Source organism: Protopterus annectens, chromosome 1.part0 (genome assembly GCF_019279795.1).
Source record: "Protopterus annectens isolate FY-2018-M chromosome 1.part0, PAN1.0, whole genome shotgun sequence".
Lineage (NCBI taxonomy): Eukaryota > Metazoa > Chordata > Ceratodontiformes > Protopteridae > Protopterus > Protopterus annectens.
Genome location: NC_056725.1, coordinates 1,357,393,517 through 1,357,410,997, shown reverse-complemented (window position 1 = coordinate 1,357,410,997; position 17,481 = coordinate 1,357,393,517). Strand labels below are relative to the sequence as shown.

The 17,481-nt window shown below is 39.1% G+C and overlaps 1 protein-coding gene across 1 annotated transcript in view; it reads right to left on the bottom strand.

The window, feature by feature from the left end:
- The window catches only part of AK9 (adenylate kinase 9), a 2,653,312-nt gene that overhangs the window by 2,534,706 nt on the left and 101,125 nt on the right, over positions 1–17,481 (bottom strand). The window contains exons 3-5 of the mRNA XM_044066804.1: positions 10,312–10,375; positions 10,169–10,221; positions 9,983–10,079 (exon numbers count right to left, since the gene is read on the bottom strand). Of these exons, the coding sequence (XP_043922739.1) occupies positions 9,983–10,079; positions 10,169–10,221; positions 10,312–10,375 (214 nt within the window). The remainder of the gene's footprint in view (positions 1–9,982; positions 10,080–10,168; positions 10,222–10,311; positions 10,376–17,481) is intronic.

The window sequence follows — 17,481 nt, the reverse complement described above, 5'->3', positions numbered from 1 at the left end:
AGAAGTCTATAGTTGTGTTGATCTCACTGAAAAAACACTGTAACTGTGTTGGTGTACCTTTCCAAACCAGGAAAAGGTCATCTACAAAACGCCTATAAAATGGTACATGTTCCTGGTTCATGGGATGTTGAAAAAGGACCCTGTGCTCCCATTCAGCCATAACTAGGTTGGCGTAGCTATTGGCACAAGAAGTGCCCATAGCTACGCCATCCCGTTGGAGGAATATACTGTCCTGGAAGCAAAATACATTGGAAACCAGTACTGTCTCCAATAAAAGAAGAACCAGGTCTACATCAGATCCAGTCATAAGACTTGATCTCCTCAAATAAGTGCCAATCATTTCCAGACCATCCTGGTTTGGGATCACTGTGAAAAGTGAATTGACATCCATGGTGACCCAAATGATGTCTCCCACATACGAACAAGTGCCGACAAATTGATATAGATCTAACAGAAATTGTTTGGTATCCTTGAGTATAAAGCCATTGGCTTCCACCACAGGTCTCAATCTGCCCTCAACATAAACCGAGAGTGGTTCAGTGGACCACCCTCTACCTGCCACAATAGGTCTCATAGGTGGAAGTCTGGGGTCCTTGTGGACCTTAGGCAGACCCTGAATAACCGGTAATAGAGGATGTGCAACATAAAAGTACTCGAACAGAGATTGATCTATAACTTCATTCCTGAGTAAATCTGTAAGTGCCATTTGCACCCTTTGTATGATATAATCTACCCTACTTCCTGTGATGGGTATATAAAATTTGTCATCTGCCAGCATGTTCTTCATATCCTGATGGTATCTATCCGTGTCAAAAATCACTATCCCTCCACCCTTGTCAGCTGGTCGTATTGTGATGTTCCTATTCTTACTCAAAGTGTTCAAAGCCTCTCTCTGTTTGTATGTTAAATTAAATTTATGTTGGTGGCGTGGACCATATCGTCCTTGTAACTTGTAGAGGTCGTCCTCAACCAGTTTACTATAGGCCGCTACAAGAGGGTGTATTGATGGTATAAAGGTACTGGGTTTCCTATATGTGTGACTTGGCACAATATCCGTCCCATTGAACTGTACCTTTAATGACAAGTTCCTAATAAATAACTTAAAATCTCTTAACGTTTCAACATGTCTGCTATAGGTGGTGGGGATGAATGTAAGACCTCTCGAGAGTACTTCTATTTCCTCATTGTTCAACTCATAGCTGGATAGATTGAATACCAGGTCTATTTCCTCCCTTCCCACATCTTCTTGATGTTCCCATTCGGTTGGCGACCCGGAGACAATTTCCGTTTCTGACGGCCCCTGCTGACTGAGCGCGTCTGTGCCTCCCTGGTGAATGTGCGGATGGGGAAAGGGTGTTTACTATTGAAAGAATGCACTGTGCTGGTATGGGGTGCATTGCTTTTATCAGCATTCAGAGAATTACCAGTAGTAACAACTGTAGTACTGGTAGTCTTTCTCCAGACTGCAGGTTCAAGAGATGTGTCATATGTTCTGTCTATTACATTACTAACTGAGACTTGATTATCATCATGCATAACAACTCCAACGTCAGTAAAATGTTCATTTGCAGTATCTATGACAGTCTCTGAAATAGCTGAATCAGTCACAGTAATAACATCTGAGGTGACTAAATCAGTCACAATGATATTATCTTGTCTAACCTCCTTCCCTAAGGAGGTGGCAGTACCATGTCCATTGTTAGTCTCAGTGCGTCGATGGTCGACGATAACATGATTCCTAGGCCAAGTAAAAATGTTACCGACTCTAAAGTCGTCACTGTCCCTTGATAATTTGGCCCTCTTTTGATTGTAGAGGCGTCGCTCATATTGTAAAATGTTATCTAGGGCTGAATTAAGTAAAAAGTCAACAGATGTGGCAGGATAGGTAGCGTAAATCGCTGACTGCTGAACCTGTATATCCTGCCTCAATGCATTTTCAATAGGCTCAAAGTATCTATTCATTAACCTCATGTAATTGAGGCTTACCTCGATGTTTAGTTGCTGCCATTCATACAGCAGCTCTGGATGCAATGTAGCCGTAGTCGGCATCTTGAGTACTCTGAGCCCCCTGGGAACCAGTCGCCGTTGGATGCAGACTTCGAAATGCTGTCTCTGTGTCTGCATCCGTTTAAGTTTGTATAAGTCCGACTCCATTTTCTCAATCGCCAAGCGTAAACCTTCTCTGTCAAACATCACCTCTCCGGTTGCATCTCGTAGTGATTCCTGTTCACCAAACGCTTCCAGAGGATTCATCTCAGCTCATAGACAATCGCCCATACGGTCAAAGACCGGACGTGACATCACTGGTGCTTCCTGCATGTTACGTGGTGTATAGGGTAACTCAATCTCCTGCTGTACCCCTTCAATCATGCCCCCGAACGGAAAGTAAAGCTGATAGTAAATCAATCAAAGAATAAAAATCCGTGCGGAGTAAATGCTCAAACAGAAACGGCAAAAAATATTAAATAAAACACTTAATGTTTGAGCAAAACAATGAAGGGATGACAGTCAATGTAACAGCGTTCAGTGGCCAAGTAAGCTTCACACAAGTGAGCTTCACTCAAAGACAAAATAATCCAGCGTAGCCCAAAGATAAAAGCCAAAACTTTAATTGTAGTAGACGTCGGTTAGCGCTTTCGCTAAGTAGCTTCTTCAGACCTCAGTACAAACAGCAAATGTGTAAAAACTTCTTAAATATAAAAGAAAAAAGGCGCCAAACCAAGTGCACCAATGAAAATACAGAACTCATTATCTAAACTTGTTGTCATATCTAGAGCTTGTGAATAGTCTACAGATGCACAACTGCCATGACTACAAACATTGATATAAGAAACACATAAAATAAATGGTGATGAAATAAAATAAAATAATAATCATATCAATAAAAATATACAATAACATATAATGTGTTAAGATATATGCAAAACCTCAATATATAAAAAGTATATAACCAGCAAAAACTCAATATACTGTTTATATATGACACACCCCCTAACTCATTTATGATATCTCAATCTTCTGAGCTTCAACAGCGGACGTAATGGGACTCTCCCATTAAGGCCTGGTGACATATCAGCCCTGAACTTAATAATCCAAGAGGTCTCTCTGGCCTCGGTATAATTCTCAATGTCCCCCCTTCTATATGTTCTAGAGATCTGTTCAAGTATTCTGAACTTAAAATGATGAGAAGCAAATTCATGCACATGTTTAGCAAGTGCGTTGTGTAAATGACCCTTCCTGATATTGTATACATGTTCACGTATCCTGTCCCTCAGGCAACGGTTGGTTTTGCCAACATAAAATGCGGGACAGGATACACACGTGGCTAAATAGACGATGTCTTTAGACATGCAATCACCATGTGTTCGTATAGTATACTCTCCTAATCCCAAGGGATGTATAAACATGGGATCTGTCAAGATGAAGGAACAGAAGTTACACCTATTGCATGGAGCCATATAGGTTCCATGTCCTATTGGTCGAGTGTATACCATCTTTGGATAGCATAAGATGTTTTTGAGGTTCTTTTTGTTACGATACACGAACCTTGGCCTATCACCACTGATCTCCTTGATTTTCGGATCTACCGATAGGATATGCCAATGCTTGACAAAAATGTCTTTGATGTAACCTATATCTTTTGTGTAATAAATAGGAAAAACAATTTGTTGGCTCTGTACAGGTAAAATAGCACTATCCTGTATTTCAGTGCTACTCACTGAATAGTAGTTGTGAGCTCCACTTGAGAAATATGGCATAGCTCTCGTAGCTCTGAGACCCTCTATATCTTCCATGCCTGTGCTAATATCTAAGGGGCTATAACTGCGTTCCCTCAATCTAATCTCAAGGTCCACTGCCCCCCTACTGTATGCAGAGGCATCAGGTGTGTATCTAGATGTACGCATCGCTTGTCCACGTACAATGTTCCTATATACAAAGCCAGGATGCATGCTGTGACGATGTAAAAGGGTGTTCCTATGACAAGATTTACGGTAAAGGCCTGTATTTACCATCCCATCAGTCAATTTCTCAACATAAACATCTAAGAACGGGATACGTGTATCGGACCAGTCAATGGTGAAACTCAAGAAGTCTATAGTTGTGTTGATCTCACTGAAAAAACACTGTAACTGTGTTGGTGTAGCTTTCCAAACCAGTAAAAGGTCATCTACAAAATGCCTATAAAATGGTACATGTTCCTGGTACATGGGATGTTGAAAAAGGACCCTGTGCTCCCATTCAGCCATAACTAGGTTGGCGTAGCTATTGGCACAAGAAGTGCCCATAGCTACGCCATCCCGTTGGAGGAATATACTGTCCTGGAAGCAAAATACATTGGAAACCAGTACTGTCTCCAATAAAAGAAGAACCAGGTCTACATCAGATCCTGTCATAAGACTTGATCTCCTCAAATAAGTGCCAATCATTTCCAGACCATCCTGGTTTGGGATCACTGTGAAAAGTGAATTGACATCCATGGTGACCCAAATGATGTCTCCCACATACGAACAAGTGCCGACAAATTGATATAGATCTAACAGAAATTGTTTGGTATCCTTGAGTATAAAGCCATTGGCTTCCACCACAGGTCTCAATCTGCCCTCAACATAAACCGAGAGTGGTTCAGTGGACCACCCTCTACCTGCCACAATAGGTCTCATAGGTGGAAGTCTGGGGTCCTTGTGGACCTTAGGCAGACCCTGAATAACCGGTAATAGAGGATGTGCAACATAAAAGTACTCAAACAGAGATTGATCTATAACTTCATTCCTGAGTGAATCTGTAAGTACCATATGCACCCTTTGTATGATATAATCTACCCTACTTCCTGTGATGGGTATATAAAATTTTTCATCTGCCAGCATGTTCTTTTGGCTATAGGGATGACTGCAAGAATGGGTACAGAAAATAGAGGGTTGGAATTTACTAGAGAAAACTGACAAAGGAACCAAAATATTGGGAGCAAATAAATAGTGTGCTAATGGTAATACAGTGGGATAATGCCAAAAAGACATTTGAACTGCAAGCTAGAGACTGCCTTCCCAACCAGGGATTAATATCTGAGTTTAGGAAAAGAGAAAGGGATAGGAGGATCTTAAGTGAAAGACCTGCACTGGCAGAGTTTTTAGCTGAATCTAGAAAAGTAGCTGCTGTTAAAAATGAATAGTTATTAATGTATGTAATATATTGCATGATAACTATACAAAATAATCAGAGAAGGTTATGAAAGATTGGAAAGAGATATAGGAAAAGCAATTTACAAGAGATCAATGGGAGGACATTTGTATGTCTCCCAAATATGCAACAAAGTCCAGAAGTATCTTTGCTTGGAATTGTTTGCGCAGGTAATTTTTATACCTGAAGCAGACTTCATGGAATTTTTCCCAGATATATAGCAAATGTTGAAGGTGTGATAGGTAAGAAAGAGGTAAATGGGAGCATATGTTTTGGGAGTGTAATGAGTTGGCAGATTTAAAAATTCCCTATAAAGTATTCTGTCAGAAATAGTGGGTAAGCAAATGGCTTTAACCAAGGAATTATTCTTTACAGGTAGGACACAGGAAATGAATTGCCTAGACACAGGGAGCCCTTAATAAGTTTAATTCTGATGGCTACCAAAAAAAAGCAATTGCTAGAAAATGGAAATCAAAGTCTAAGTCATATTTGAAGAACTGAATATTATAAAAAGTAATAAAAGAACTTGAAGAGGGTCTTAAGTAAATGGAATGAGCAAATTATATAGAAATACATTGAAGCTGTGGTTAAAATAATGTTCAGGAGGAGTGAGGTTTAACGGAAGGCACAAATACAGCAATGTATGCAATGCTGGACTGATGAAGAAAATATATGTGATGTTTAATATATGTAGATGGGAAATGTTAATATGGTTTGTTTTCTTTTTTGTTAATGTATGTTTGCCTGTGTCTTAATTCACAATTTAATAATTTTTTTAAAGAATAAACTTTCTTTCCCAGTTTGTCAAAGGTTTTCCCAGTCTTGTGAGATGGAGCAGGGTTAGCAGTAGTCATCTGTTTAGCAGGAGTAGTTTTAGATAGATACATTTATGCTGAATCTGCTTTAGTGTTGGAAAACAAATATTTAGGATTCTGGAGTACCTTGTATAATCTGTCATTTTTTTCTTAGGGCAGGAGGTTGACCATTAGGCAAACCATTAGGAAAAGCAGAAACAGTAAAAAAAAATATTCTCTAAAGCAGGCAAAACAGTAGAGTCATTTGCAGGTTTAGAAATATCCAATGCTTACAAATCAACATATTTTCTGTGCAACAGAAATTTCATTCTAATCCTACTGAAAATCCTCTTTTAACTTTGATAAAGTCTCAGAAAAAGATAGATCTTCAACAGGAAACTTCCTCAGAATGATACTGTTCATACTGAGAAGACATCCCTGAAGTACACCCATACTCCTGCAATGCCTGCTCTTCTGATGGAAATTCCAAGCCAGAAGGAGAGGGAACTCATTTTCTTTCTTGCCAGAAGAGGACTTTAGCTAAGAAGAAACAGAAATGAGGTACCTAGCAAACCCAAGGAATATTTTCTCATTATGCTCCCCTTTACTGGGGAAATTCCTGGAGAATGACCAGTCCATAAAAGACATACCCATCTACCATCCCATATTCAGGTTCCCTATCTAGGCTGAGTGAAGAACCTTCACTCCCCCCCAAGAATGACAAAAGTAGTAAAGTAGTCCTCCCTTGCCCATCAAGGGAATCCCTAAAGTTGAAGAGGATGTAGCCTTTCCCCGGTCCTTAGTGACTGTAGATGCAACACCATCGGGATCAGGAGAAAAAGATGACCTACCAGAGGCTAAGGCAAAACAGGAGCAGGTCTGACACTTAAATGCTTCCTGTTTTAAAAAAACCCTTGCATTCATAGTTCAGCTTAAAATTTGCTGGAACTGTTTTTTTTTTGTTTTTTTTCAGTATTTCTGCCATGGAAATTTCTTCACTTTCCAAAAAGAAGCAAAAAAATAAACAAGACACACTTCAGAGAAGTTGAGAAAATAAAGCTGTAATAACAAAAAAAAAAGCCTAAAAACAGAATTCCTTTCCAAGTAGTGTTAATGTAAATACAATAATGCTATAGCGAAAGTATAAAACCTAACATATTTGGATTTAAAGCAAATGTATGAACTCAGAAATTAGTAGAACTACAAATGATAAAAGTACAGTGCCACTGCATGGCTAATGCAGTTTTTTAGACCACAATGGCTGTTATTACCTTTGAGATGGTAAGCTATAGCCTCTCAAAATTCAAAAACCTCACTTTTGCTGAAAGTATCTTATTCTGGTTTAAAAACAACTTGTAGGATAGACCTTTTCAAACATTTTCTAACAATTTACTGCCAGAAATGGGAACTCTAAATACAAGTATTCCACAAGGCTCAATCATAGGACCCCTTTTACTCTCTCTTTTTCTGTATTATATAAAGTAGGTGGATTGGACAGTCAAAACTGGCCATAGGTGTGAGTGTGTGGTGTGGAAGAACTACTTTGGCAGTGTTAGTCACCTGGCAGTGTAAACCTTGGCTCTAGATGATTGTCATTGTTGAAGTGGCACACCGACCCCATGGGCAAGAATGGGAAAAAGGGATTGTGGATGGATGGATCACACAAGACTTACCCAGACAAAAGACAGTTACATATGCAGAGATTATTCTCCTTGAAGCCCATGGAACATACCAAACACTGCAACAAGTTACTCAGTCTCAGTTTGTGATCTTTGTAACTGGATCCACAATAATAAACTCAAAAGTAACAGAGAAGCTAGCATCACTACTTCCCTTAGTCTTAAATTTAAAAGGAAACATTATACTAAATATTACACAGCAAAAATATCTCAGTGTAATACTGGACCCCTCACTAAACTTCTGTAATCTCACAGATAAAATTACCACTAAGGTCATGGCACAGCTAGAACTATATTATTGACTCTTACACTTTGTCTTCCAGTGGCATGAATGGCATTAGCCAAAAAATGCACCAGTTCCTAAGACTGAATAAGACATCACCTTTACTGCCCTTAATTCAGCACAAAACACACAAAACTTCAAGTGACTGAACCCAAAAATATTAAGATTTCCCTTCTTGCAGATAGAAATTGCCACCACTTTACTTTATATGAAAAGGCACACTGGTTTCTTATTACTAACAGAGATACTGTCTACTAAATAAACTGACTTACAAAATTATAATGCTAGACTATTGCTCACTCCTTAAATGATTACTTCAAATCAGAGGACAAAACCACTACCTTAGCAGCAGCCAAGAAAACACTCACATTGGCCAGACCTAGATATAAAGTGGCTATTAGAGAAAAAGCTCCCTGCAGGATAGGACCTGATAGATAAGACCGGCTACCTACAGACATAAAATATTGAAACTCTTCAAACAGCCAAAAAAAATTTAGGCAGCATTTGCAAAATGAAAAAAATAAATGCAAGTGCACATGTCTTAGTGACAGTGTCTATGTTTATAGCTTATAATTAAAGGTACTCAGATATTGTGATATTTCCACTTGTATATTTTATAAATAGACTACTGAGTTTTAAATTTTGACATACTCTTCAATTTGTCTTTGTTACATGTATTTATTCTTATGTACTGAATTTTGATACCATACACTAATTTTTACTGCAGTCTTGTACCCAGATTGTAGCTGAAAAAGGTCAATAGACAAATCAGCCTACCTGGTAATCAAACTATAAGTTAAATACAAAAATAATAACTTGCCTATTTCTTTAAAGAATGTGGTGGCGTCAAAAGCCTTCATCCGATTCCAAAAAGTACCACTGCAAACTGCATGACTCCAAAAGAGTCACTTAAACATATTAATGCTCCAGGGCCCTCACATTATTTGCACCTAATGAGCTACAGCAGATGAACTCTATGAAATCTAGGAATCAACTGATAAATAAATAATAAAAAATAGCATTTAAAATGATGCAATCATTCTAACCAAACAGTATTCTCATTATGAGCCACTGGATTCTGTTAATGAAGATCAACTTTTTTTATTTCTAAAAATAGGAAGTGAAGGCAACAAGAAAATACATTTTCCTAAGCAACCAGAAAAGCTGAAAGAGCCAAGTGAAGGGAAAGAACCCTTTAAAGTACAGGAGATAATCAAGTCTGAGTCAGTCTCATTCAATAAAAAAAACGAATGGGCCTGTTTAGAAGACCATAAAGAAAATTCACCATGGGGATAATACGCCAGGTCTCTTACATGATTCGGAAGTTGAAACTATATGAGCTGAGTTAGTAGCAAGAAAAGGAAAGGATGCTATGCTGCTGTCAAATAAAAAGGCCTCCACAGAGTGACCAAGTAATGTCTAAGAGGTAAACTTAAATGGATAAGACTGGATTCAGAAATTTGTTTTATTTCTTAGTCTCACACTTGAAACAAAATTTCTTCTATAGCTGGCTAGTACTGGACATGCATTAAAAGTCACTTGCACTTACACAGACCTGTTTATATTGTTTGCCTTGAATAGGCTTGTTTAAAATTAAATAATACATATATTTTCCACACCTACTTTTACGTATATAAATGCTGATACGTTTAACATTGTTAAAATATTTCCAATTTTTGGTACTGAGGATCACTTGTTTGTAATGAATAAAGGCTTTTTTTGCTTTGGAACACTACCTGGGTTTCATGATTTTTGGAAATTATTGAGACTCAGCTCATCAACGAAGTTTTAAGACCACTAATTTTTAGTGTTTTTTAGTTTCAAATTCCAAAACATAATAAATTATACATATATAACACAACACTTGACACCACTGTGCAATACCCAAGGTATGAGCAACATGTTACAATCCCGAACATGTTTGGTGAACTTTCCTGTTATCACACTTTTTTTTAACCATTTTAAAACAAATCTGAACCTTTTTTATTACTTAATTTCAGCCCTTTTAAATTAGTTGAGCTCATAAAAGAGGTGTGTACTAAACAACTTACCAAGGTGAGCAGCTTCTGCTGAATTTATTTTATCCAAGATCATCTTTGTAATTATTTCTTCTGTAATACTTTGACCCTTAATTAGCATTTCTTGAAGCTAAGAAGAGAACATGTATATTATAATGCTTTAATTGTATTGACACAGCTAGTCCTATACTTTGTTTAGTATTATGTATAGTTATTTACCGTAGTTCCAAATTCTGTGCTTTCACTTATGTGCAGACGTAAAAGTTCTGTGGCTGTTAAACAATGTAAACAAGAAAAAGATAAATGATTTATTGTATGCTGACAATATCAGTAACAATGAACTTAAGTGTTTCTTAAATTACCTTCAATTAGTATACATTTCCATGCCTGAGATAACTTCTTGCCAAGTGTAGTTTTACCCACTCCCTGCAAAGCAGAAAATAGATTATTCTGTTGGAACATATCAGCATCTTTAGTATGTTTATTGTCACTTTCATCACAAGAAGTTTGTCATGCCTTTCAATTAAAATATTTTACTGATATATGGTTACAAATAGAACAGGGTAATTAGTAAATACTATATATATCTGACTGGTTATTAAATGATACTTGAAGATATGTACATATTCAAGCTGTTTTTTTTTTTATACTATACCTTAAAAAGTATGTCTCTGGTTGGAGCCCATTTAGCTTCTTCACTCAAATTGTTAGAGTTTATAGAAGAAAAGCTGCAATAGCAGACAAAGCATCCAGCAGCCCCAATAAGGCAGAGGGCTCTTGTGGAAAAAAATGAGTGCAATGAACCACCAACTCACCTCTGCAATCGTTGTTTATGTTACCTTGATAAATTTAATTTACAGAAAGTTAGTAGAGTTCTCTCCAGGATAGCCCCACCCCACCCCCCCCCCAGATGAAGCAAAATAGCAGCTGGTCAAAGACATTCCATTACTGAAGAGACTAGGATTCAGAAGCCTGCAGTGCCTACTTATTTACTTGTTTAGTCAATTAGCTGTATAAGCTTAGACATCAAACAGGAAAAACAAGTAGAACAATGTGATAAAAAGTAATTAAACAGCTTAATAAGACAAAACAATAAATAAATTAAAATGAAGTACAATTACTACAAATAAAATCTCAAACACGTTGTTTAACACAGATTCTTTTGAAAAGATATAGTATCAGGGAAGGTAGCTGATCCTATGGGACAGGAACAAGATGTGCTAAAAGAAAGTGCACCAGAAGTTTCAAGCCATGTCCTGGGAAACAACTAGTAACCCCTCATGAGACCTCACTGGGAATTAAGCATAAGGAACTCTTTCAAGTGAATAGGATCCAGACTGTGTATTACTTAGAAGATCAACATTAAAGTCATAACTCCTTATCCATGGGTAATGAGTTACATTATCACTGACTGCAATAACCAGAATAATGGGTGAAGCTATAACAATTTTTATCTTTTTATTTTAAAATTGATAAGAATGTAATATTAAAATGCAAAAAAAAAAAAAATACAAGTTATATACTTACCATAATGATAGATCTGCGTTGTCTTATTTTCATCTGGTTCAACATGTGGAATGTCGGATCTAGTTGGATCCAACCTTGGTGCCTTATACCAGAGTATTATATCTGAGAGCTCTGATCCTCCCCTATCCACAACCTCTTCTCTTGTCTGAATTACCTCTGATTGAGTTTGCTGACTGATTACACATGGTCTTAACTAATGTAGGAATGAATGGAGAAAGGATGGAATTTTGAAAGGAAAACCACTATAGAAAAAAGTGGAACAAAGGACAGGCAGCATCCAAACAAGGTCTTGTCGATGCCCAGAAGAGGAAAAATGACAATTTGGAAGGGGGATGGAGGGAGTTGAGTTGAACCAGATGAAAATAAGACAACATGGATTGACCATTATGGTAAGTATGCACCTTACATATCTGATGTTGTCTATTTTTGTCTGATTCAAGCTACCCAGGAAGGGACGTTGGTGGACACAAGGAAGGCCATTCCAGAGTATGGCAGAGCCAAAGGATGCATAGGTCCTAGACTGCACATCTAGCTTATAATGAGATACAAAGGTATGAGTTGTAGACCAAGTCACTGCCGCATGTATATCACTGACAGGTACTCTTTCTGCAGTTGCAACAGAAGCTGCATCACTCTGGCAGAGTGAGCCTTAGGTTTAAAATGCAAAGACAGCACTTTTGACTTATAAATGATGGAAATGCAATCTGCTAGCCATTTTGAAAGTGTAACTTTAGACACACATTGTCCTAGCTTTGTCCTGAAACAAACAATTGGTTGGATTTTCTGAAGCCCTTAGTATGGTGTAGAAAGAACCTCAGTTGCCTATGGACATTTAAGGTATGTAGGGAATATTCACCCTGTTAGCAAAGTTTGAAAATAATACTGGTAAATTAATCTGTTGGTTCAAGTTAGATTATGAAGCCACCATATGAAGGAAGGAGGGATTTACTCTCAGCAAAACCTATCCTTATGAAAAATAAGGAAGGGAGGCTTGCATGAATATGCTTGTAATTCTGACACATGTTTTGCTGATGTAATGGGCACCAAAAGATAGTTTTCCAAGACAGGAACTTTAAATCTAATGAGACTAAATGGGCTTTTGGGTTAAAGACTAAAGTAAAATTGTAACATCCCAAAAAAGGACTGGATCATAAACTGGAGGTCCCAATAAAAACGTTCCTCTAAGAAAGGCCTTGGTCAACTTAAGAGATGTGATAGAGGAATCATGGTTTCCCATGTAAAAGTTTGAAATGGGAGCCATCTGGACATAAATTGTGGAGTAACTAGAACCTCCCATAAAAAGTTCAGAAAGGAACTCCAGAATTGCTGGTAAGGGGTCTGAAAAGGGATCCAATCCCTTCAAACTTGCCCATACAGACAAATGTTTCCATTTGCTTTTAAGATGTTTTGGTTGTTTCCTTCTGACAGAGCAGAAAGACTGGCATCTATGGCTATTGTTAAAATTGCAGAAATAATGCAGTTAGTTTTCAAGACAGGAGATCTGGTAGAGGCATCCCAGGCAGGTGACTGAGGGGATCTGGGTTGGGGATCTACAACCCATGGTGGGTGCAGAAGATGAGGCCAAATAAAGGGGAATCATACCTGCCAAGGCCGGTCTTGCATTCCATTGCTTTCTGAATGAACTTGGTAATGAGAGGAATTGGTGGAAAGGTGTAGAGGAGACCTGGGGGCCAAAAATGCAGCATCTCTTAGTGATTGACACGGTGGAGGAATGATGGCAAAGTAACTGCATTTATTGTTGAGGTATGAAGCAAAGACGTGACAGCAAGGTTAGCCCCAGCAGCTGAAAATCTCCATTGACACTGTTTGTTTGAGAGGCCACTCTTGAGGCAATAGTATATTTCCGCTCCACTCGTCCACTTCTACATTGGATGAACTAGGAATGTGTGCTGTTAAAAGAAAACAGTTTGAAGACATCATCTACTGTCAAACTTGCATGGCTTTCTGGCAAAGAGGGTACAAACATGTTCCACCTTGTTTCTTGATGTACCAGACCACTGACATGTTGCCCAAGTGGATGGAGACCACATCCTTGGGTAGATTGTCCTGAAAAGCCTGCAATGTTTGGAGACCTGCTCTCAACTCCAAGACATTGATGTGACGTTTGCCTCTGTTGATGACCACATCCCTTGAACTGTCTTCCCTTTGTAATGCACCCCCCATCCTAGAAGGTAAGCAAGCATGATGACTGTGGCTTTGGAAGTAGGAGAACAAAAGGATCTCCCCGAACAATTTAACTGGGATATAATCCACCACTGTATATGATCCCTGCATACTGCATACGATGAATTCTGTTGCAATGATAGTGAAATTTCTGTGACCATTATACTGCTAGCATCCACTGCAGGACTCTCATGTGATATCTGGCCAAAGGAATTAGAGTAATGTAAGAGTCCATCAGTCTTAACAGTCACAGAATGAGTCGTGCTTATGGTCAAGGGTGTGGCAACTCTTGAAGGGCCATGGACCTTAAAGAACTGACTCTTGCAGGGGATAGTTTTACGATATGTTGGAGAGTGACTATTTGGCAAACTATAAATTCTATGCTCTGAGGAGGATGAAGTCTGCTTTTGTTGTAGTTGATTGATATTCCCAAGTTAACTACCAGAGATAGAAGGACTGACTGATCCTGTAATACTAGATTCTTGGCGGTAGCAGTTAGGAGCCAATTGCCTAAATACAGGAAGACCTAGCTCCCTTGTAGCTGGAGATAAGCTGTTACAACTGCCATTATCTTGGTGAACACCCAGAGGGGCTGCAGTGAGACCAAATGGCAGTGTCCTGAATTGAGAGTGACTGGCTTTCAGATGGAAACAGAGAAACCTCCGAGATTGCCTTCTGATCTTGATATGATAGCAGGAGTCCTGGAAATCGATGGAGCACATCTAATCATGCTGCCTAAACAGAGGTAGAATGGACTGCACTTAGACCATCTGGAATTTTGTCTGTTTGGCATATTGATTTAGATTGCTGAGATCCAATATTTGTCTGAGGTCCCCTGTCTTTTTTGAAACTAAAGAGAACCTGGAATAGACTCCAGATCATAGTTGGTCTGAGGGGACTGGCTGAATGACTGTTTTGCTTAGCAACTTTAAAACCTCTGTTGCTGTAGATTCCATCTGATTGGGTGGAGTATTGGGAATCTTTAGTCTTGTCCTTGAGGAATCTAAAAATGGAATTGTATAACCTCTGGTGATAATACTTAACACCCATGAATTAGAAGTTATGGTTTGCCAGGCTAAAGGGTGTAAGGAGAAGCATCCTCTGACTGCCTCCAGAGTGCAGCAGTTGGGTAAACATTCAGGGATACTGATAAAATTTCTCAGTGAAACAGCCATGGAAACCTTGAAGCTGTGAACTGCCTCTTTCTCACGGGTGGTGTCCAGATGGATTGCCATGTTCTCTGCATCAGGGAGAGTGTTCTGGTGAAAACCTTGGGACTTTTTAAACCACATTTTCCTATCCCCTCTCTGATTCTTGGAAAAGGATCTTTGAGGAGTAGAAAAATGGATTCCTATGGCAGACATGGCCTTAACATTCTGTTCACTCTTGGTAAGTGTTTCTTTCACTTTTGGTTCAAACAAGATGGTATCAACATAGGGGGCATTATGAAGAATATCTTAAAGCTTTCCATGAAATCACATAGCTACATCCTGCATGATACTGCGTAGTAATACCTGTGCTGGCTGCTCTTGCTGTACCATCAGTTGCATTAGATAACAATCTCATGGCTACTTTAGAGGAAGATAGTAGGGTAGACATTTGGGTATAGGTAAGCTACCCAAAAAAAGACTTAAAAAGCTTCTTAATCAAGTCTATTTGGAAGCATGTCAGATGTGCTGGATAGTTCAATGCTCAAAGTGCAAATGTGACTGAAACATATGCCTGCTTCCCTAGTCTGTCCAGTGGCCTTAACTTCCTGCTCAGGGGATGGACAGAGGAACTTTCTTCTAAAAGGTGTTTTTTCATGACTGCTGCTACCACCATAACATCTACTGGGGGGACCCTTGGACCAATGTTTCCTATCTTTTGGGGCAACTAGAATCTTGTCTGGATTTCTTGGGATAGGATTTGCCACATCAGATTCCTTCCAAGCCTTGTGAGCAATGAAATCTGTTAAGGCTTTGGGAGGTGGGACCACACAGGATGTCAAAGGGCCAGACCCAAAAACTTCAAGAAACACCAACTCATCAGAAGAAGGAGCTTCTGTGGACCATCCCCCTCTCTTTCATCAACTCCAGAATGTCTCCAAATGAGACTTCTTCAAGGGGGATCTTGGGGAATCTTCTCCATTATGTAAGTAGGTGTCCTCAGTGATGGCTTCAGGAGAAGAGTCTATTTGCCTCCACTTGCAAGTCCTTTTCTGGGTAATCTGCCTCAGGATCTTTGAAGGAGACACCTCAGACTTAGGTGTGAAGCTCGAACATCAAGCTGTCTTGCAGCTGTTTGGGTCTGCCTGCCCCGTCAACCCGAATGAGAGGAAGAAGGTACAGGCTCCAGCAAGAGTTGGGATAGATCAGAATTCTGTGCACACACCAGTCTTCTTGGTCCAGCCAAAGCCCTTCCCACAGCCTCGAACGCTGACTCAGCCAATGAAGCCAAGGAAGAACCACCCATAATAACAGTGTCATTCTCAGCTTCAAAGGGGACAACACTGGGCAGTATGGATGGCTCCAAAAACTTCAGAGTTGACTCTACTGTCAGGGCCCTGACTTTAATAATCTGGCTCTGGGACGTTACTTAACCTGAGTACAAATGTGTTGAGAAAGTGAGGGAAGAAGTAAAAGCTGAAGTATTCAGCACTATCAGATTCAACTCTGGTACAGCAGGAGGGTTCGGACCCATATGCATCGACTGCAGAAAGGGAGACAGCATCGGAACAAGTATGGCTGGTGTCAATGGGTCTGACCAGGTCCACTCCTCAGGGAGGGAGCCGGGATGACTTTTACTTAAATCCGTGTCCTCAGAAACTTGATCATATGGTCAACATCTGTTTCGGTTAGGCTTCTAGTAGACTGGCTGGGCCCCAAAGATGAAGCTACTGACGGTGGTCTTGATGATAACTTTTGAAGTATCAGGGAATGAAGCCTTAGGCTGTTCACCCTGGAGAAAAGGAAGGTTTCAGGGAAGGAGTTCAGGTCCCAGCTGCAGTTGGATCCAACTGACTCAATAACTTAGATGCCAGACCCGGTATAGTACTGGAATCTGGAGACCTTTTTTAGCTTTGTCTACCTTTTCTTCTTGTCTTTTTTCACACCGTTTCTCTTTATGCTTCTCTATCTCTCTCTCTCAGCATATCTCTTTCTCTGTCTTTCTCTCTCTCTCTTTTTCCTTAGACAGTTCCCTTTCTTTTTTTCTTCTTCTCTCGTTTTGTCAGAAGAAGGAGAGCTGGAGGGTACCTTTGGACTGGTAAACATTCTGGACCTTGACTGAGGGGGGAAGAATTCCCTTGATTATAAGTTTTTCTTTCCTTCCCTGAAGAACCCTTGTGCCAAAGGCAGCACAAATACTGCAGCTCTCCTGAAAATGGGAAAGATCTATCTAGACAGTGCACACAAAGTCAATGGGGGTCTTGGGGTGGTATCTTGTATCCAGAGGACAGACACTTTTTGATTCTGGTGGACTTCTCAGACATCAGAAAAGGAATTTTCAATACTTATAAACATTATCAGACACAGCACTAGTCAATATTTAAAAGGTTGTTAGAAAAAAAAACAGTATGTGTATAATTTATAAGAAAATAATGACAATCTTAGATATCTGTAACAGTAAGATAAATATATGTGTGTGTGTGTGTGTGTGTGTGTGTGTGTGTGTGTGTGTGTGTGTGTATATATATATATATATATATATATATATATATATATATAGACACACACACACACACTTAGCTATTAACCTACAAAATGCCAAGAAATATACTAGAAAGTTCTATGAAGACTACACACTAAAATACTCTGTTTAAAGAAGGTACTTAATTAACT